This window comes from Embiotoca jacksoni, unplaced genomic scaffold (genome assembly GCF_022577435.1).
Source record: "Embiotoca jacksoni isolate LCO1_2020_lvr unplaced genomic scaffold, fEmbJac1.0.p SCAF_15, whole genome shotgun sequence".
Taxonomy (NCBI): Eukaryota; Metazoa; Chordata; class Actinopteri; family Embiotocidae; genus Embiotoca; species Embiotoca jacksoni.
The window spans coordinates 4,923,442-4,944,330 of record NW_027185285.1 but is presented as its reverse complement, the minus strand read 5'-3'; the positions used below and the strand labels follow the sequence as shown (position 1 = coordinate 4,944,330).

The following is a 20,889-nucleotide window of genomic DNA, read 5'->3' as shown; positions in this document are numbered from 1 at the left end:
TTGTTGAATTCAATTTAACTCGGTGGTTAAAAACAAAACTTGTAAGCTATTTATTAAGACTTAAATTGAATAGGTTTAGTTTGTTTGTAGAGTAAGTATTTCTCCCACCTCGAACAAATACAACATATATATATATATATTTTTTTTTTAAGTTGCACGCGTGCTTGCAGATTTCCCAAGCAATTTGCAAAGCTTACACCCATTAAATTGACATAAATCCGACGAGCATTGAACAAAGTTAGAGCGTGACATCACATCTGGGATGGGAGGGGCCAGCATGTGCAACCGGCTTCCGAGGCTGCACATCAGCGTCCAGCCAACATCGGCGACGCGCGCACGCACGCCCGCCCGTACACACGCGCGTCCTAAACGGTCAAACGAAAAAAAAAAAAAAATAACAACAAGGTGAGAAGTAGCACATTTTAAGTGAGTTTACGTCTGTGAGAGCCTGCCAATCAGTTTGTAGACTGGGAGCTGCGCGGACGCAGAGAAGAAGAGACGAGAGGGAGGGAGAGAGGAAGGACGGCGGCAGGTATCCGGATCGCTACGGGCGCTGGGCGAGAGACATCCCCGGACGGCGACGCCTGCGGCCGCATCGGATCCACCAGGATGGAGGGGGAGAATTACGGTTAGTCTTGATCTCGGTCTTACGCAGACTCGTCTGTCTGGCGCGCGGTTTGAGCCAAACCCTTCCACACTAAACGCGCTTTTCGGCGTTGCCATCTACCGTGTTCGTACTCCGCTGTGCCAATAGATCAGAAATGCCAGACCGTTCTCGCGTTACCGGGAGTCTGACCGCTTGATGGGACGGTTTCAATTACAGCGTGACATAACCAAGTCCTATGCAGTAAATGTCATGTTGTCTTTAGAGTGCATTTCCCTGTGGCTTTATCTGGTTTAAATACACGTACACGGTAAAAAAAAAAAAAAACATCCTGTTGGGTTTCTGTAAGTCAGCTGAAAAACAGGTGGCCTTTGTGGTATTCACAGCCAAAGGGATATAAAAAGATCCGTGAGACCAATCATTAAGCATCACGCTGCAGCTGTGGCAGTACGGTGGACACTGTAAAATAAAAATAAAAAATTGACATAATTACACTGAAAATTCAACGCAGCGAGACAGAAAAGTTCCTGATTTGAGGGGAATCGAATTATCCATTCAATTCACTTTGTTAGATGCCACAGTTTTACAAAATGCCTTCTCGTGAAACTGCTAAAATGAACCATCTTTGCTGGGAATTCAGTGGCCTGACATCATAAACATAGTGACCTCCCTGATGATGTCAGGCCACGATGAGCCACTGCAGCTGGTAGCTCAGCTCTGGCTATGATAGAGGCTCCAGCTCAATTATTTAGCAGTTTAGTTTTTCTGTGAGCTTAATGCATCTCAAAATAGAAGCTCCAGCTATGGCCTCATTGTAAGATTTCAACTGATGCTTTTTTAGAAGGAGGGAGGGATGGCACTCCACATCTCTGTTCTCACAAATAAACGCAAGTTTTGTCTAATTTAAGCTCAAGTGAGATGACTGATTTGCACTCTCTATAATTTTGTTTGTGTCTCAGCTTCTGGCAAATGAGCGGCTTGTGTAAATGGCGACTTCTGGCAGTCTGGACAGCCATAACAGCATGTCTGCTCCTGGTCCCAGAACAGGATAACTATATTTATTTGCAGGAGTCTTCCCTCGTCAGCGCTTTCCTCTATGCGACGCAGTCGAGGAATCAGTTGACTTGTTATGTAATTATTTGCTAAAGTGCGAGGCATGGGAGGAAAGACACGCCGAAGCTCCCAGTGCATTCAAATACCACTCCCACCGTCCCCGGCACCTCCTTAGTCAAATCGACAGCTTGTGGAGCTGAATGAGTAAGTGCAAGTCATATCATGTCTTCTGTCCCTGAGCACCACGAGTGTCGAGCATAATTGAAGTCTGAGGAGAAGAGAGGATAGCGGTAATCCATCCGCTGTCAGGACTCGAGTCTCACAGACTTCATTCTATTTTGGTACAGACACCCCCCCCCCCTCTCCCCCCTTTGCTTAATTGTTAACATTGATGAGACTTGTGCAACATTTATGTGGTGGTTGGAACGTGTCCGAGGTATATTTTAGGGCTGCGTTGTGATATATGTTGACTCGCCTTCTATAACTTAAGACAGGATACTCTGTTTTTGCTGCTAGGTGCCTTAAACCAGCTACCTGGGGAATCATTGGGTTCTGTTCTGTTTCAAGACTCGCTACAAAGGCGTTGAGCTGCAGGGTGTCAAGATGTCTTTGTTTTATCTTTTTTTTTTTTTTTTCCACTTTGCCATCTACCATCACCTGTCGGTGCAGCTCGGTTTCTCGTTGCACAATGAAATTATGCACGCAGAAAGGAAGCAGTGCGTCTGCTCCTAGGCGTGGTGCACTAGACTTGACAGGTACGCGTGGTAGCTGTGGTTTTGGGTTTCATCTCTCTCTCTCTCTCAGTTTGACCCCTCCTCTAACGCGGGCTGATCGAGTTGTGAGGAACATAGCTGCCTCTACTGGCCTACAATACGTTGTTTTCCCTACTGTCGCTCTCTATCTACTGTATGTGACGATGAAACAGGCTTACTCCAGCTCTAAGCTCCTCGCACTGTCAGAGCAGACTGTCACAGCAGCAGCAGAAAAGAAAATCTCAGTGGACTTATGCAGACATATCTTGTTCCCAATAGAAGAAGAAGAAGAAGAAGAAAAAAAGAAGCGCGACAGGAAAATCAAAAGACGTGAAAGTTGAAATTGGTCGTTTTAGTGTCGCGGCAAATCTCGGCCCGTGCTGCAGTTGTCCTTCTTTCTTAATCGTGTGGGATTCCACTGTAGAGATAAAAAATATACCTTTTATTTGAATAAATTTAGCTCATCGATGACACCAATCACTAAGCAGATAAAGAGAAGCACACAAAAGCTGGGTGATAAAGCTTTATCACAGCTGACATAAAAAGGGGCAATGAGTGCTGCAGCTTACAATTCAGGAATATGTTGTTAAGCGCGTTGACTTGATATTTTGTTGTATCCTTTGTGTTGGGTATAGTTGTATCAGCAGGATTGCTTTTTCTGCCCCCACTCAGACAGTTGTTAGTCACCAGGGTTGATGCTAACATTAGGCTGCGGTGTAGGAGTTCCACCAACACAGATCAGTCGGCTTTCTGTAGAATTTATCCTCAACCGGGGGAATTCTGTCATCAAACAGAAAACCTTCCCTCCCTACCCGACTGTTCGAAGACAAACGTATAACCGATTTTCATCAGAGTCCGTTTCAGACAGTCTACTGAGGCAGCAGAGGGGTCTCTGTGTGTAATATGTGCTCATGGATGTTGCACTCGGTTGTTCAACCCACGTACATTTCATAGTTGACTTGAAGCTAAGTCTGCTTGGTGAGCTAAGAATAAAAGTTGTTATTGCATGTTACGTCCGCCTGGTGGCATGTAACTTCTCGGGGAAGCTGCTCGGGTTCATTCGAGTTCATGGCAAGGCCTGCGTTCTGTGCACAGCGGCGTCACAAAGGAAATCACACCTCAGCAGCCACCGTCCCAGCTAAACGAAGCAGTTTGCGACGTGGGGCAGGTACACGTTCGGTCTCTGTGGTGTGGCTGCAGCAAATTAATCCTGTAATGTGAAAATGTATTTCCGTATGGAATTCTTTTCTTTTTGCTTGTTTGTATGGAAACAGACTGCAGAATCAGCGACTTCGAACAACCGCTGTTCAAAGTTGAGCTTTATTCGCAACGACAGCACTGTGAATTTTAGGGAGTTTTAGCGCAATTACTTCATTACAGTGGCAGCGGTTCACTTTGCGGAATATGTGTGTTTAACCCACCAAAACAGCCTCTTACTGCACAAGTTGAAATATCGATATTAACATTCAGATTACTTCAGTTTGGGCATCTACGAGCCCTGCCCTCGAACGACTGCAGGTGGGCCTTAACTGTGTGTTCCACTTCATTTTAAATAACCCACAGGTCCGCATCAAGCAATATTAAACTGCTGGATGAAATAATGAATTTAAATTAGCTGCTGCTGCTGTGGCTAATTTGCCATTTAAGGCTTTTTTTTTTTTCCGGGCATTTAAAGTTTGCAGTGTGGACTCAAGAATGGCCACTTGACGGTTCAGTGTAGTACACTGACATTGTTCCATTTGCTGTCGTGATGCGTTATTTGACCTTGGTTGCGGAAAAGACCAGGCACGAGGCGCTCTGTACGCCTACACCATATCTATCTATGTATGTATTTGTATCTACGTACGTGTCCGTCTATCTATCTGTCTTTCTATCTGTCTACCCATCCACCTTCACACTCTCTGCAGGTGCTCACTGACTTGCGGACATTCTCATTTGAAGTGGTGAGGTGCAGTCGAGCAGAGGAGAAGGAACATGCATACTAAAATAAAGAGGAGAAACATTAGTGCTGACTTCACTGTATGCTGTGTTGCTATTCCTCCCGTGACAGGCCTGTTCTTTCCGTCCGATGTGCAGCTGCAGCATTTAAAGTAGCCGGGGCCGACTTTGCAGTTCATGCAGGGCCCAGTCCGAAGCACTCGGCCCTCTGACGGCGAACTGGCCGTCGCTTGTTAGATCAAGAGTAATTTCACAGCGTTGCAGAGCCTACAAATGCACGCCTCTGATCTTCTTGATCGCATTCACTTAATTACCGCCTTTCCCGAGTCGCCCTTGACGGCAGCGTGATCGGCAGAGAGGGCAGAGTTGTGGGAGTAATTATTGACTGACACTGAATCAAAGAGGTTGTTGTAAAGGAGTGAGGAACACTTTGTGTGACTGACAAGTTGGCTAATTCAGAGTGGCAGGCGAAGCGACGCCAGTTCAGAAGTGAAGGTAATCGTTTCAGCTTTGCTCTGCAAGGGGAAATGAAAATCCAAAATAAAATCCTCGATGATTATGAACACATCTGTGGCAGGACCAGACCTATTTGTTTGGTTGTTGTTTTTTTTTGAGTGTGTGTGTGTTAGTTATGTAGCTCCAAGACTCCAAAATGTAGTTGTCGTGATGAATAAGCCACAAATAAGTGTGAAAATAATCTAATCAAAACAAATGGCTCACAGCATTTTTTTTTTTTTCCCTGTAGCGAATCATTTATTCTGCCCTGTTGCCAAGCAACAATGAAATCTTGATTTTATGCAATGCTTCTGAAGCCACAAATGATGAGTGGCTAGAGGCTAAAAGCAATAGAGGGTGGAGATGGAATTCCAAATCTGCACCGGACAAAACAGAAGCGTGCTACTGACAGATCACCATGATTGTCTTGAAAGAAATAGCAATTCCCTCCTAACTGTTTGTTTAATTAACTTCTACACAGGGTGACGTTTTTGTTTTCACATTTCATGAGGCACACTTGGTTGCTGCAGAAGCCATAGATACATTAATGCGTGTTGTCATATACCTGGCTTTTTTTTTTTTTTCTATTTGTGAGCACAATCTGTTCTGTCTAAGAATGTCTGCTTGAGTTAGGATATGTAAAGTAGCGAGAGAGTGCAAGTGAGAGAGGACGAGAGAGAGCAGAGGAGGATAGAGGGAGGCTGAGAAGCCAAGCACGAAAGGGGAACAAGGGAGTAAAGCAGAAGTGATTTCAGCGTCCGGGCAAGTTGCAGATTCTAATCGAAGGGGAAGGGAAAGTAGGTGAGTGTGAGAGGTTGTCCGGCGACTGACGAAGTCATCTGATCGGGGGATTAGGTGAAGTACAGTGACACGAAGCAGGACTTTTGCGGTTGGAATTTCTCCTTGGACAAAACAGCCGGGAGCAAAGGGTGACTTTTCAGCAGCTGCAGTGGGGCGCCTGGGACTCCCCAACTTCCCCTATTACTCCATAACTCCGGGCATTTTCACTGCCACTATAGAGGACATATCTTGTACAAATTCCCGCACGGGAGGTATGGGGACAGTGAGCGAACTATGCGTGTCAAGCCTTCAGACATTCTTGTGTCCAGCTGTGAAGGCAGTCCAGCAAGCTCAAGGTAAAATCTGAACTGTGAACCTGACATTGCTTCATATATATATATATATATATAGCTTGTTATTTAGTTGGCTGTTGGCGTGTGTTCCCTCTTTACCATGATCCTATGAAATTCAATCCTTGCCATTAGTTCTAAATGAGTTTTCTCTGCAAGATAACCTGTTGATTGGCGTTGTGCTCGTGTAACCGCTGGCATGAGCACATGGCTGCACCAGAGATGAAAACAAAACAGTTGGACAGAAATAGAGCGAGCTTCTTGGGGCTTAAGGAGGCTCCCGCATACTGAGCAAGCGTGTGCTAATGTTATTACTTACTGAGCAGATCTAATCTCCAGCAGGTCTGACTCCGTGTTCGTGATGAGTTCACCTTCTTATTTACACGTACTGCAGAGCCGCATCCTGTGTGACAACACTGACAGAAACAAAACCCGTCAACCACACACTCTCAGCTCCTCCAGAGGCTTGTGTTTGATAAATGGGACGGTGGTGACGTGTTTACCGGAAATCACCTCCTAAACCTGGGTAAACAACTCTCTGTGTTTCCTGGTTTCATTACAGATGGAGGAGCGGGATGGAGATGATGCTGGCTTAGACACTGGCCTCTTTAGGAGTTTTAGTATTCCCACCATCTGTCCCCATATTTCCAAGTCTGTTCCACTCATATAGTATTAATAACGGTATCTGAACAGTGATGGAGCTGATGGGTGTGTGTGTTGTTTTGGATTGTTTGTCAAGTGTCGCAACTGTGTTATATTGCACTGCAGGGTGGTGTGCAGGTTTCCATCGGGAGTGTTTCAACTGTGTGTTGTTGACATATCTAAAACGGCTTTGTTGGGTCACGGTGAATCAGCTGACTGAGTGTGTGGCAAGAGAGGAGCAGTGCTGTCTCAGGGATTTCAAAACACCTGAATCAGCACCAGGGTTCTGTGTAAAAAGAGGTGATTTTTTTTTTTTTTTGGTGGTGGTGTTAAAGGGGGAATTCATCTGGATTGTTCTGGTATCAAGAATGTGATGGCAGCAGAGTTTCACACATTTAGGCAACTACAAACACCCAACATGTCATTCAGTTTTGTTGTCTTGTTTGGTCGTTTGTGGGCTGAGCATGAAGCGATGTGTCGCCCGACCTGCCAACCGCCCGCGCTGTGTCACGTTTTTGCTTCAACTGAAGGAAAATAAAAAATCAATGTTGTGCTGGATGATGTTACACGAAGGACCACTCGTGGCGCCGTGAGATTGGGCGATGTACTGGGAGTGACGGTGTTTCTGTTTTTAATCGTGAATCATACAAGTGATTCATTTTTATGATTCATCGAAGTCAGGCAAGTTCAAATTGAATCAGCAGCACTATTAAATCACTGAAATATATTCAAATGACGCTGGACACGGCTGTTAAAGAAGGAAGCGGCAAACATAAGCAAGAAGTTTAAAAAGTTATATCACTGGCTGACCTCATGTAGTGATGTCTTATTTCCCAAAGTCAATACAAATTGATTTTTTTCCCCGTCTCTTTCACTCCCCCTTTGCGTCTTTAATTTTATTAAGAATGATGCACAGCGTTATGTCAGTGCCCTTTTCCGACTGTAAACGTTATTGCTAGTCAAATATTCACAGTCACGCTTAATGTGACTCAACATGCCCGATCAAGGCCGCACAGGATGATGATGACAGCGGGCGTTGGATCGCTCGTAGCAGACGTGATAGTAATTTGGCTGAGTAATATCTGCACGGTTACGAGGGCCATCTGTGAGGCAGGTGCGTCCCGGGATTTGCCGGTTCTCTCTAACATGGAAATTACCCGTGCGGGCTGCAGCGGCAGCTGAGGACACACTGATGGAAGCACAAACAAGGGCACCGACAGAGGACGGTATGGTGCCGGAGTGACGACAGTGGGTAACAACCTTTTTTGGCTTGTGACCTTTTCACCATGAGGTTCTGTTTAGGGCCCTTTTGTGACGACTCAAAATGTCTTTAATCACCTCATTTCTTTTACTATTTTTATGAGATAGGAGCGATAGTAGGTTTCATCAATTAGCTACAAAACAATCGGCTACTTTTATTAAATATTCTGTGTGTAGAAAGTCAGAGAAGAAAAAAAAGGACTTAAGAAAGTATTATTTTCTTGTCTATGAGATCCCAAACAATGTGCAAATATAGCCACAAGTTGTATATCTCTACGAGCTGCGAGCAGATTAAGAGTGGTGCTCCAACCTAGATTAGATTTGAATTCATGTTAGAGGCCAAAGGAGGTTTAAACGATCCAGTATTTCCAAAGAATTGTATCGGACAAGTGTATCAGAAATACTATTTTCTACTTCCGGGTCCCTCTGACTTTCCTTGCGTCTTTTCAGGGTGTCCAAACACTCGAATAGTGAATTACTACATGAAGCAAAGCAATGGAATTCTAACTTTGTATGATTATAAAATGATGCACAAAATCTTGTTCATGATTATTAGACTAATTAATCAGAACGCATGTGTGCACACTTATATGAAAAGTGATCCCAATGTTAACAAACAGATGTCACTTTGCTTTAGGTGAGACTGAACCGTCGTCTTCTCTGAATATCCTATTTGATGTGATTTGGAGGCTGAATGAGACCGAGTCTGCCAGTGAGCTGCTTCAAGGACGGCTGTGTGGGAATCTGAACAGAGGCAGATGAAATCCATGCAGCTCTGAGAGCTAAATATGATTCTTCTGCCGATATAAAAGGGCTTGATTTTCAAAGTATTCATTTCTTTAAAAAAAAAAAAAAATGCCATAAGATGAGCAGATATCGTTGCATGGGTGGGACGGCTGGGAATTCATTGTCCTAATTGTGCTATTTTGGCTATTTCTGACATCGGACCTCATCGTCAGTCATAGTGCTGTACTCTAAATGTTTAGCAGTTTGTACACTGAGATTTTATGACCGCAAACAGAATTCATATATGAACAGCAAGATGTTTATTTGGTTATTCATCAAGATTCACTCCAGATAAACATTTGTGTTGCCAGCTTTGCGAAGGTGCTCGATGGAGTGACCGTGTAAATGTCAGAATGCTGCAAGGTTGGCCACTCGAGTGACTTGTCCGACGCGGACATGCTCTCAGCCATCCTGCTTTATCAGGAGCTCTCTGTATTTCACACCCCCGCTCCTAAAACAGCCTCTGACAGCATTATTTCGGCATTTATATTTGTGTAAATGTACGCGAGTTCTGCCGGAAGCTGTAAAAAGTTTATAATTACAAAGTGATTGGCCAACCACAGAGTATGTTCTGACAAGCGGCAGAAAAGTGACGTGAGCGTAAGATGTATTATTCTATTTATTCTGTGACTCTTATCAGTGATCAGTTGCCCAAGGTCTGTGCTCCCTCCGATTACCTTTGATTGCACCTGTGAAAGGAATGCAGCGATTTCAAAATCAACTCTACCAGTGACTCATGAATGGAGCAGCAGAACTCCAGCAACAGTTAATGCCAAAGAATGTCTGCCACGCATGTGATAATCTTCATGGTAACAGAGCCAGTTTTCATGCGTGGTATTTATTTATTTCAAGCTGGTGTACCTCTGTTCGTTAAAGAGGCAGGAAAAAAAAAACTGACGTAAAATATTTTGAAATATGAGGCCCATATATAGGCAAGTGCTATGTGGGGAATCATTAATGCTTTAATGATGTGGCTACAGATAGTTAAAGCTAATTTTCCTGACACACAGTTTTCCCTGCAGGTTAAACTGTAATTATTACAAATGATCAACAGAGGTCAGTCTTAGCATCTCTTCTTACAAGATGGATGGATATTATTTTCTCACACGGAGCAGTTTTCTATCTAATTCAGCCGATTTAGACCTCAACTGTAAACTCACAGATTTACTGCTGTATCTTCAGGAACTGCCCATGTATTGTTTTGACTATGAAGAAGACATGGGGATTGTAATCGATTGCTTTTACAAATATCTAACAGGGAAAACACCAGTTGTATTTTGTGATGTGTGGGTTCCAGGTTTTCGGTGCTTGGCCCACATTAAGAAAGATAACTTCTTTCTAATCATTTTGACCATTATTTTTCTTACAAGTGAAGTTCTAAATTCAAAACCTTTTAAGGGTACATTCTGTAAATACAATAGTATAGTACACATATTTTGTTGTCATTTCCTCAATTTATCATTGCCCTGATTCATCGGTAATGATACGGATATAGACTATCACTTGCTGAATTGTGTTTGAAGCTGGTCGGTCAGCCAACAGACCGAGGCGGACGACTGTTGCTTTACTGCTTTAAATCGGTCACCTTTTAAAGCCACAGTCTCTCCTGAGGATGGACTCTGTCACCTGCAAACACGCTGTAATCCAAAACCCTAACATAGTACACGAAGACTGAATTAAACAACAACTATTTCATAATATGAGCAAGACTTTATGTGAGGTCAAAATATTCCTCAGTGTTAGTGAGCTTCTTTCAGTGTATACAGAGCTTTAAAGGGTATGCTGTGGCACAGATGTAAAATGTAGTCTGTCTTGATTTTCCAACTTTATGGGCAAAATTATAGTAAAACTTGGCCATACCATCCGATACATTCGAATATCCCTGCCAAGAAAACTCTGTGAAGCTGATATTGTTCACGCCACTATAATAAGGTGTTAATGCACATGTTGTTTTAACATTTGAGATCATTGTTTCCGGTTGTAGCCGTATTGTGTTCCTCCTTTTTTTTTTTTTTTTTCAACTGAAGCACTCTACTGAGAATGTAAAAACATGAACTAAAACCTCCAAACAGCAGAGATGTGCGAGTAAAGCAGAAAACATCTTTGTCCTTGTCAGGAATTTCTCCAAGGCATTTAAACCGATAATCAGCTGCATCTTTTAACTTGCTCAAACAAAAAACCTGTTTTATAATGCAGTATAATTCATTTGATTTGGTGTTTGCATAAATGCTTCCATTAACATCCCATTTGGTCAAGGATCAGTGCTACTTCAGTTCTTTGTGCGGTTCAGGAAGTTGCACACAACAATACACTTCATTTGTTGACATATCAACCCATGATCTTTTCATTTAAAGGTCAAACTGGTTTCACTTGTTCTGGGTTCTTCAGCACAGATTTACAGCAGGGCTCGGGGGAATGGATGAACTCGCAACAGTGAATTGAAACTTTGTGCGAACAGGGTTCACTTCACACAGGCTGCTTTGTCAGTTGTTGAGTTTGCGCAGCACAATTGAGGTATTCATGGGTCACTGCTTGAAGATGAGGCCCCCCTAAATGAAGATGCCATGCAGAATGTAGAGCTTTAATCTCCAGCAGGGGGTGAATCTCCCTTGGTCTCGATTGCTGGGTTTATTGTGCTCATCCAGACAGCTCTCGCACATTTTTGTCCTGTGCAACAGATAGTTGGAGAGAAAGAAACACAGGAAGGCGCTGTTTTCTCCCTCTACCTGGCCTCTTTTATTGGCCGTGAGTGCAGCATTTTTCTTAGGCTCTTCTGTATTCATCAACAGGCAGCGACAGGCTTTCCTACGTGACGGCAGCACAGTTTTGGATACTTTGACACTGATATATTCACTTTTAACAAGTGGACGAAAAGGCTTCTGATTCTGTCTTCCTACTCGAACAACAACACCCCCATCAGATGCACCTTTGATCACAGGCAGTATAAATTGTGATTACAGTGGAAAAATGAAAGTCGTAAATCAAAAACAGACTAACTGCATTACTAACTGCAAATTAGTATAAGGCATAAAACATCATGGTCAGTCTAATCAGGGTTTGTCGGAACCAGTTTCACCACTACTTACACAGGCTTGTTCTCATACAGGTTATAGGAGGCGAACGCGTTATGTAAAAATAATTTAAAGTTAAATAGATATAAATAGTTGTAACACCACAGAGTGGTAGGGCTAAAAACATGATGCGCGTTAATGAATTCCTGTACTGATATCTGAATAGTCTACAGCAAGTTTGATTATTCAACAGGTGTTTGGAAGTCTTGGCAAGTATTATTGTCCCGGCCCAACGCAGATGTTGTTGCTGTTGTCTAACGGACACTCTAGATTCGTTTCCGATGTAAAAGTCTGAGTGCCCGCAGGTGTCGTCACTCGGCGGATGTGGTGAATCAAAACGCACGAAGAAGCCGGAAGATCCGCACCAGTGCTCTCTCTGTGGGTGTCAATCACCTTCTCCCTGCCCCCACAACAGGTGTGTGTGTGTGTGGGTGTGCGTGTGCGTGGGTGTGGGTGTGTGTGGGTGGGTGTGTGGGTGTGTTGACAGACAGACAGAGAGAGAGAGAGAGAGAGAGACAGCCTAAAGCAACAGGGCGGCAACGCAGGCGTCAGACTCGTCATCTCATGCAGCACTTTCCGCTTGTGACGTCAGAGAACGTCGAAGTATCAAAAACAGATTGTTACCGGATATAGTGCAAGTGTCCCTTCGAAATAAGAGTCTACAGTCAACGACAAGTTAGTCTCATGAACAGAACCACATCATTTGCGAAGACCAGAGAGGCAATTAGGTCCCCAAACTGCTACCATTTTCCAAGTCTGTGTAGCAGTGTGGGTGGTGCAACTTCAACTCAACAGCTGAAATGTATAACCAGTTTAGGGTGTTTTGTAAAAATATATGGCAACAACCACGTCCTACTATTTTTTTGTGTTGATTTCCACATCCATTATAAGGTTGCCTTGGGTAACACAAGGTCCTCTGTCATAGTTTCAGTATCCAACTCTGTATTTCAGCCAATATAAAGTGTATGCCATTTCAATTACGCAGAATATTTAAATGTGATTCGCTACCTTCTGAAAGCAAAACGCGTTTTGAGTGTTTTCGTTTGCTTCCAAAAATGCACTAATGTTGCCAAGAGTATCATTTAACCGGTCAATAAAAATGTCAAACAAGACAAATAAATCACCGTGACAAAATGACTTGCGATTTGAACACCTTTCTTTTAACAATCCCTATTTCTTTCAAGGTAATCCGTGCGTTTCGAGCGTTCTCTCTCGCTGTTTTTTTTTTTAATTTTATTTTGAAAGTCACAACCGGAAGCGTTCTGCTTTACATCTCGCTTGACTCGACAGTGGCTGGCGCGCAGGAAAAAGCCTGTTGGTTAAAGTCCGTGTCTTCAAACCACTCCCTTGAGCTGTCGACTGAAACACCGTCCATTTAACCGAGGGAATTACCCCGCGGTGTGTTCGTGAACTCCGCGGTTAAAGCTTAAAAAAAAATTTAAAAAAAAAAAAAAGGGTCCACACATTTATCGGTCCGGTCCTTTTCTGGGTAAAAGTTTTGACGCTCCTGAAACTTTTTCCGACTCGGAGCTGCGAAGGATAAACAAACATGGTGTTAAAATCGGAAGACGGTGTAGGTGAGTCGGATAAGTCGAAGCGAGACTTTTTGTTTTTTTTATTTACTTCGTCTAAAATGTCATTTAAATGAGCCCACGGGTGGGATGTGTGTGGTTGGAGAAAAAAAACAAAAAAAAAACAACGTTATTGAATGAGGAGTTAACTCGTCAGCGCGTAAACTACCAGGCTGGTTGGTGACTTTGGAAAGTTAAGTCTCTGGAACCAAATGCGCGTACTGACTGCTGGCGTCGTATCTCTGGCCTTGTTTACAGTGTTGACTGGTGATTACGAATGGGCATCGTGATACAAGGGCTGTGATTGCATATGTTGTGATATTTAGCCATAAAGTGGATTTATTGTAATGTTAAGAAAAGAAAAAAAATTTAAAAAAAAAAATCTGGATTTTAGAAAAACTCCTAGTTTTAAAAGAACACATCACAGAGGTCATAAAATCTGAGTAAAGAACGGTGAACTTGTTTTTAAAGCAATTAAAACGGCGGGATCTGTATTTGCATTTATCATAATTCATGGACATCCAACATCATAATAACTCTACGTCTTGTGCAGTCCAAGCAAAGGTTTTGCCTCAAATCTTTGCAAGTAAACTATTACAAATCAATACAGGTTTTTTTTTTTAATTTTTTTTTTTTTTTTTTTTATGGGGACTGGTTTCCTTATCCTATTATATTTTCTGGCAGCCCTAGTTTCCTCTGCCATTTATTGACTCAGTGCTGTATCATTAAATCTACTCTGATTGTCCAAAAACACTAACCCTTCCTTGCCTCCTGGTGTTATTTATACTCTCCATCTACTGTACGGTGCCTTGGTTAATACATCCTGCCTTCGCTGTTCTTGCCCTGTATTAACACATTTTCACCCGATATTTGTGAATCTAATCCGATTACAGCGATAGTTGTGCTAAAGCAAACACTTTAGTGACACATTGTTAACTTGGCCCTCGGTGCTGCGAAGTTCAGCAGCTTTGGCCTCCCGAGAGAACCGTCGCCGGTGTCGTTTTTTTTTAAAAAAAAATTTTTGTGCGTCACTGAATGCTGAGCAACAGGTGTGAGAGAGAGAGAGAGCAGAGAGAGGGACGGGTTACTGCAGTGTCAGCAAGAAACCACACGTTGATACTGCAGTGTTCTTCCAATGGGCCACCTCGGTTCAAATAAAGGCATCGTTACCACAGAGGCTGATCCCAAACACCTGTAATGCTGTAGCCGTGTTACGTGGCGGTTGTAATTCTGTTACGCAAGGTCACTGTAGCGCGTGTCGTGATACTGAATGAACCTTTTGTTGTTTTCATCTCTTTGCAGCGTTAATTAGCCCCCTTGATGGAGAACAGTCTGACTTGACTGATCCCGTCATATGCTGCTATTCTTTTGTTCTGCTGTAGGAGGGGGGGGTGGGGAGGGGGGGTGGGTGAGGCAGAACTTACTCTTCCTCAGCGGTCCCGAGCTCGGCATACGGCTGCGTTGTTTCCGCAGGCAGAGGAGAGACGAGAGAGGAGCAGTCGATTTCGTTTCGAGTCCATTTGTCTCTGCCACTTAGAGGCGGGTGGTCTGGGGAGATAAAGTAGTCGTCGCTAATGGTTCCCTAACGAGCGGCGCTGAAAGCTCTAATGGGCCCTCTGGTACAGCGTACCCTGCCTGGCACCGATGCCCTCCTGGTTTGATAATCGTCGTCATCGCCCCATGATCATATTTTAGCCTTCTTTCTGCATCAGTCGCAGCCCTCCTTTCCACTCAGGCCATTCTTCACCCCACGCAGTTACTGTGATCACGGGAAATGTATTTACTGTTCGGTGCAGAGGGGCACTGATGCAAGTCTCATCTTTTAGTAGCTCAGCGACACTTCGTCGCCTGCATTGCTGACATTTTTGGGCATTACTGAAAGTATTTAACGGCTGTGACCCGTCACAGGAATGTTGTAAGGGCAGTAAGCCCTACATCTATCTATCTATCTATCTATCTATCTATCTATCTATCTATCTATCTATCTATCTATCTATCTATCTATCTATCTATCTATCTATAAAGCCTTGTGGTTGTCGTGACAACGCAATGTCAGCATGGAAAAAAAAAAAAAAGCCTAATTTGAAAGATTGAAAAACTTGGGACCAAAAACAGGCATCAGACATGACAATTGATTGTTTTATTTCCTGTAGAGTATCATAGTCGACAGCAACTGATGTCCACATCTTGGATGACTCGCAATATTCAGACAAGAAGACCAGGATGTCTGAATTTTTTTTTTTTTTTTACCCCTCTGTAAGTTTGTGTGACAGCTACGACGACGCGTCCGTGATGTTGACCGTCACAGAGCGCTCTTACACACACAGAGGAGATTTTTCATTTCTCAAGTTTCTTTTTTTTTTTTTTTTTTCCCCCCCGTTTTACTTTTTCAAACACGTACCGTTTTGGACACTTTTTGTTTGTATTCTTGATGTTAGATCTTCCCGATGACATCATGTAGGTCGTGAAAGATGACGAGCTACGATTGGTTGGGGACCAACTCGTCGTCTGTCACGTGTCTTGCCTGATCTGACAAACTGAAAATAGCATCACACAAAAAAAAAAAAAAAAGCAACTCTCAACATTCGGGGAGCTGTTATCAGCGAATTGAATTGTTTTAGCCAGGACGAGTTTAATAACCACAGTTTATTATTCAAAATAAAAATGGAGTAATTGATTTAATAGTTAAGACACGCTCCATGATAAAGTATTAAAAAAAAAAAAAATGCAATAAATGGAGCAATATGATTGTTATTTATCTCAAACAAAATAAGATTCTGCTGGAGACAGTCATACAGCTCAATGCTCAAGGCATAAAACACGAGGTGATTAATGAAAACGTAAGAAACACAATTGTGAGTCGCTCTCCCCGTCTGTCGGTGTGCTGCCTGTCCTCTAAGCGTCATCGCATCTAACCGTTGACCCTGTCGACGGTTACGGCTAACTTGCATTGGAGCTCGTCGCCACCTGCGACTGAGTCACAGGTCATGTAGTACGCGTTCCAGTCGAGCTGGTCTTCGGGGCAGCAAAGCGAGCGGACGCCGTAGACAAGAGAGATGCGAGGCTTTTCCCTTTTTCTCTTCGGGAATGGAAACCGCACCGGAATTTGTGCTTCGGCCTCTTTCTTTCTGCCTTGCACGGTTCACGACTCCTCTTCTTCTGTCTGAGCGCCGATATGAGTGACGTTCAGGTTTGTCTGCAGCAGGTATAGACGCGCCTCGAGTCCTTTTTCTCCCACGCAGGGACGAAACTCCTCGATCACACCTGCTGATAGGCCCCAGAAATGCAAAATGGCGGCTGGCAGGAACTCCAAAATGAACACATTTTAAAAGGAACGTGTTGATCTGCCCGTCAGACAGCTGTGGTGCAGATCAGGGTTGGGGGGGGTTTGGCTCGGCTCTTGTTTAGTCTGCTCAGCATTGTGCGTTTTATTTGTTGGAAAGTGAGGTAAAAAAGAAGAAAGAAAGCATCGGTCTCCGACATGAGGCGCTTTCCTTCTGACACGGAAAAAGACAGTTTTACCAAAAATGATATGTGGTAGTTACCGTTTGTGTGTTGCTGGGTTTTTTTTTTTTTTTTTTGAAACACAAAATTGCATTGAGAAAGGGCTGACACAACAGAAACTTTGTCAACAAGATAAACAATTCAGCTGGGCACGCTCGGTCGGAGTCATTTTTCACATCACGGTTGAATGTACATCATGTTGTGATCGAGTTGAAGGTTAGAAAGGAGAAACAAAAAAAATGTCCATTCTACTGCCGTTCTCACAGGATGGCTGGGTTTAACCACAGCTTTCAAGGCCTCCTCTGATCTATGAGAACAGCTTAACAAACAGGAAGTCAACATTATGTTTCACGGGAAGTGACATTCCACAGCCGGTGTGTGGGCTAAAATGTCTAGAAAGAAGCGAGACAGACGCTAAAAGAAGCTGCGCTTCGTATCGGTAAAAACTGGGAAAAATAAAAAAAAAAAAAAAAAAAAAAGATTTACGGCTCTTCCGGCGTTCCCATCTTCTGTTTTTCCAGACAGTTCTGTGTGTTTGACTGGCAAGAGAGGATGTTGATGGTGGGACAGACCCGATAACAATCGAGGCCGGCGGCATCAGAGGACAAAGGCGTACATTGTGGGAAGAAATGGCACTTCCGCTTTTGAGGGAAAACATCGATAAGCTTCCACAGTGGCCTATCGAAACAATTATTGCCAATAAAACAGAAAGCTGATCCTTTGTGTTCATAATGATGAATTGTGTGTGTGTGTGTGTGTGTGTGTGCAGCTGTGGGATGTTTATGCTGTTGAGCCATCTGTATGTTTGCTTTGCACTGAAGCAGTGCGTGTCTGTGTCTGTGTCTGTGCGTGTGCGTGTGCGCGTGCGTGTTTGCGTGTGTGTGTGTGTGTGTGTGTGTGTGTGTGTGCGTGCGTGTGCGTGTGTGTGTGTGTGTGTGTGGTGGCCGGCCTCGGCTATACATTCTCCAGCCCCAGTTCCCACCCACTCAGGTCCTCCGGTCCCAGCATTCCTGCACAGCAGCCTCAGCAGTGCGAGCTGCGAACTGTGTCTGGCGGAGTGAAGGCGTCCGTTCCCCTTCGAGCAGCCTTCCTCTGTGACTCCACCGTGCGCCTTGAACATGTCCGAGATGTTGTTTGACGGTCTTAAACGTTTGTTTGAATTCAGCTCTTTCGGTTGAAACACTGTTTACTTTCACCCCTCTTCAGGGCTGTGGAGATGATTTCAACTAAGCAGCCTTTGGCCATAAAACAGCTCTCCGTTTAAACTCCCCCCACCCCCACCCCGCCACCGCCCCGACGAGCCGGCTTCATTCACATCAATGAGGGGGCTGCGTTTTTTTATACGCACGGCAATTGTTGGCCTCAAAGTGTCTTTAGTCCTTTTGCTGTGACATTTATTCCATTTTAAGGGGGTCACCGGTCAGAAAAAAGTCAGGAACCACTGGTGTAATGAATAGATATAAATATTGAATAACTTTTTTTCATTTTTTTTTTTTTCATCCTGACATCGCAACTTCTGCTTGTAAAGTTCTAGAATTATTTATTTTTTTTAGCAACAAATAAACATTGCATCTGAGCTTGAAGAGCAGGCTTTTTTTTAAATTTATTTTTTTATGCGTTTTAAGAGTATTGATCATACTGATAGTGAAAGCATTTACCAAAGCAATGGGATTTTCCAGCTCACAAAACTTCACATGACTCTTCTCAGGAATTGTTCCCCCGAATGACGATAAAAATGTTAACCCGACACACATTTTTTTTTTTTGTTTGTGGTCATTCGCTGTTGAAATTCCATGTCGAGGTCTGCTCCGAACGGGTGGATCTCCACGTGCGTATCGAACGCAGGATAAAAGCTCGAACTCGTCGACTCCGTGTCAGAACTTGCCTGTACCTCCGCCAACGTGTGGATCCCGTACTGACAAACCAGTCAGAGGAAGAAGCTCTGTCTGCTGTGCCGGCTGCAGGGTGCAGGGTGCAGCCGGCACAGCAGAGGGCTCCAGGTTGACTCATCCGTCTCCGTGCAGACATGAGGCAAGTGATCATGTCTGCTCTCTGCTGCTTACCCGGGTGCACGTGTACACTCCCGCTGTAAAGAATAACAAGGAGGAGCAATGCTGGGAAACTTGTGCAATCACTTGAAAAGCATCATTAGGATAATGCTCATGCTCTAGCCTTAACACACACACACACACACACACACACACACACAAAAAATTGTCTCCAGCGCACACCGTATTGTTTTAACGGGAGTTTGGAGGTGATAATGTCCGCATGACTGGTCAGGAGAGTGACGACCTGCCTTAATTTGCTGACTCATAACAACAGCTCATACAAGAGCAAATGACGTCCTCTGCGTCTCTGTGGGAGATGTCTGGATGTGTCTGATGAATAAATCCTTATATAGTAATTTGTCTTTTTACATCTATATATTTTTATGAATTGTAAATCATCAGTTTGAACCTACGGCTTTATATTTTCCGTTTCAGACCTATTGTTCTGGGCTCTACGATTCAGTATTCTGTCGCATTTTACGCTGAAACACAGTGTGTGTGTGTGTGTGTGTGTGTGTGTGTGTGTGTGTGTGTGTGTGTGTGTTTTCACGTGGATATTGGGCTCCTGTCCATTTAGGCTTTGTGAATGTGAATTATGACCAGATTTGTCTCAGTTTTATGTCATGTGATACAAATCGATCACAAAGTTAAAATTCCTCAAAAATCATTCTCAAATCAACGAAAAATCCAAATACTGTCTGAACAACTAAAAATAGTTAATTATGAGGTTATTGTGATGTATACCTGTATATTTTTCCCATGTTGTCGAGCCCTGGTGCGTGTGTGCGCGTGTGTGTGTGTGTGTGTGTGTGTGTGTGTGTGTGCGTGTTTGTGTGGGAGAGGAGGCAGAGAAAAGGAATGACCACTGGGTGGAGCCTCCATGTTAATGGTAGTGACAGCAAAGAGCATGTGGAGGAGGAGGAGGAGGAGGAGGATGGGGGGGGGTAGTGAGCAAGGCTCCTTCCCGAATGGACTGTGTCAGTGTCAGTGCGCTGAGCGCTGAGAGCTGATGGCTGCGCTGTTCAGCTGAGAAAACTCGGCAGTATCTCCCTCCCTGTCCGGAGGAGCAGGCTCCTCTCCTCTGCAACTTGACATGTGGATGTTTGACATACCACCATTAAGCAACAGGATCTAATAGAAGAAGGGACTGCTGGGTCTTTTTTTTTTTTTTTTTTCCTTTCTTTTTTTTGTACATCAAGGATCAGTAATATACTCACTGGAAAGACGGAAATAGAAAAGTGACACTTTGGAGATTTTCCTCATTCAGGTTTGTACTAAAAAATGTGTGCAAGCGTATCTGTTCAGTTGGTTGATTGATCTTATCTGACTGTCCACAGGGCTGTTTGTGTACCTGGTCTTCAGGACTCGCTGTCATGTGGGACTTTGGTCGGATTTCATTGACTCTGTGACCGTATCAGCCACATTTCTGACGGTGTTAAGGATTAAAGTAGTGAGGCTGGAGATAATGCAAACAGTGCAACTCAAAAACAGCTGGAACATGTGCTGTAGTGCGTGTGTGTGTGTGTGTGTGTGTGTGTGTGTGTGTGTGCTGGGATGTCCCGTCATTCTCCTGCCTGGCTTGTTGCGTCGCTGTTAAGGAGTGAATGGATCTCCACTGACTGACACTGGAGGTGATTGAGTACTAATAACTGGGCAGCCAGGCGCTGTCAGCAGGGGTTGAGGTTTTTCTGTAGGGCCGGATGGTAAAGGCACATTTGACTCTCTTTAAGTATCAAATATTGTACGCAAGAAACAGAAGTAAAGAAAGATCATATAGAGACAAGGCCCTCCTGACCACGGCCGCGAAAGTCAGACTGAGATGCCACTTCATCGGGACACTTTGTTGGACAGATGGGATGGTAAATAGTTTTCAGGAAGGTAGCCTGGAAGAGTAAAGCCAAGGATGCCCCAGTCATCAGTCCCTGTGTTTGGACCTTGTTGAGGACTGAGGCCACTTTGAGACACAAAGGGAGAGCTGTGATCGTCCCACCACTCTTCCCACCGTCTCTTGTGTTCTCCTGCCGTGTGCCGT

At 43.9% G+C, this 20,889-nt stretch overlaps 1 protein-coding gene across 3 annotated transcripts in view; it reads left to right on the top strand.

Moving 5' to 3' along the window:
* Window positions 1-312: 312 nt before the first annotated feature.
* cyth1a (cytohesin 1a) overlaps window positions 313-20,889 on the top strand; it is a 40,094-nt gene continuing 19,517 nt past the window's right edge. Inside the window, exon 1 of one of the 3 annotated variants that reach the window (XM_069149041.1) lies at window positions 313-628. In XM_069149041.1, coding sequence (XP_069005142.1) covers window positions 610-628 — 19 coding nt within the window. In that variant the 5' untranslated portion in view covers window positions 313-609. Of the gene's footprint in view, window positions 629-5,626; window positions 5,979-13,042; window positions 13,309-20,889 lie in introns of those variants that run through there. The other 2 variants (XM_069149039.1, XM_069149040.1) reach the window with 2 other exon arrangements.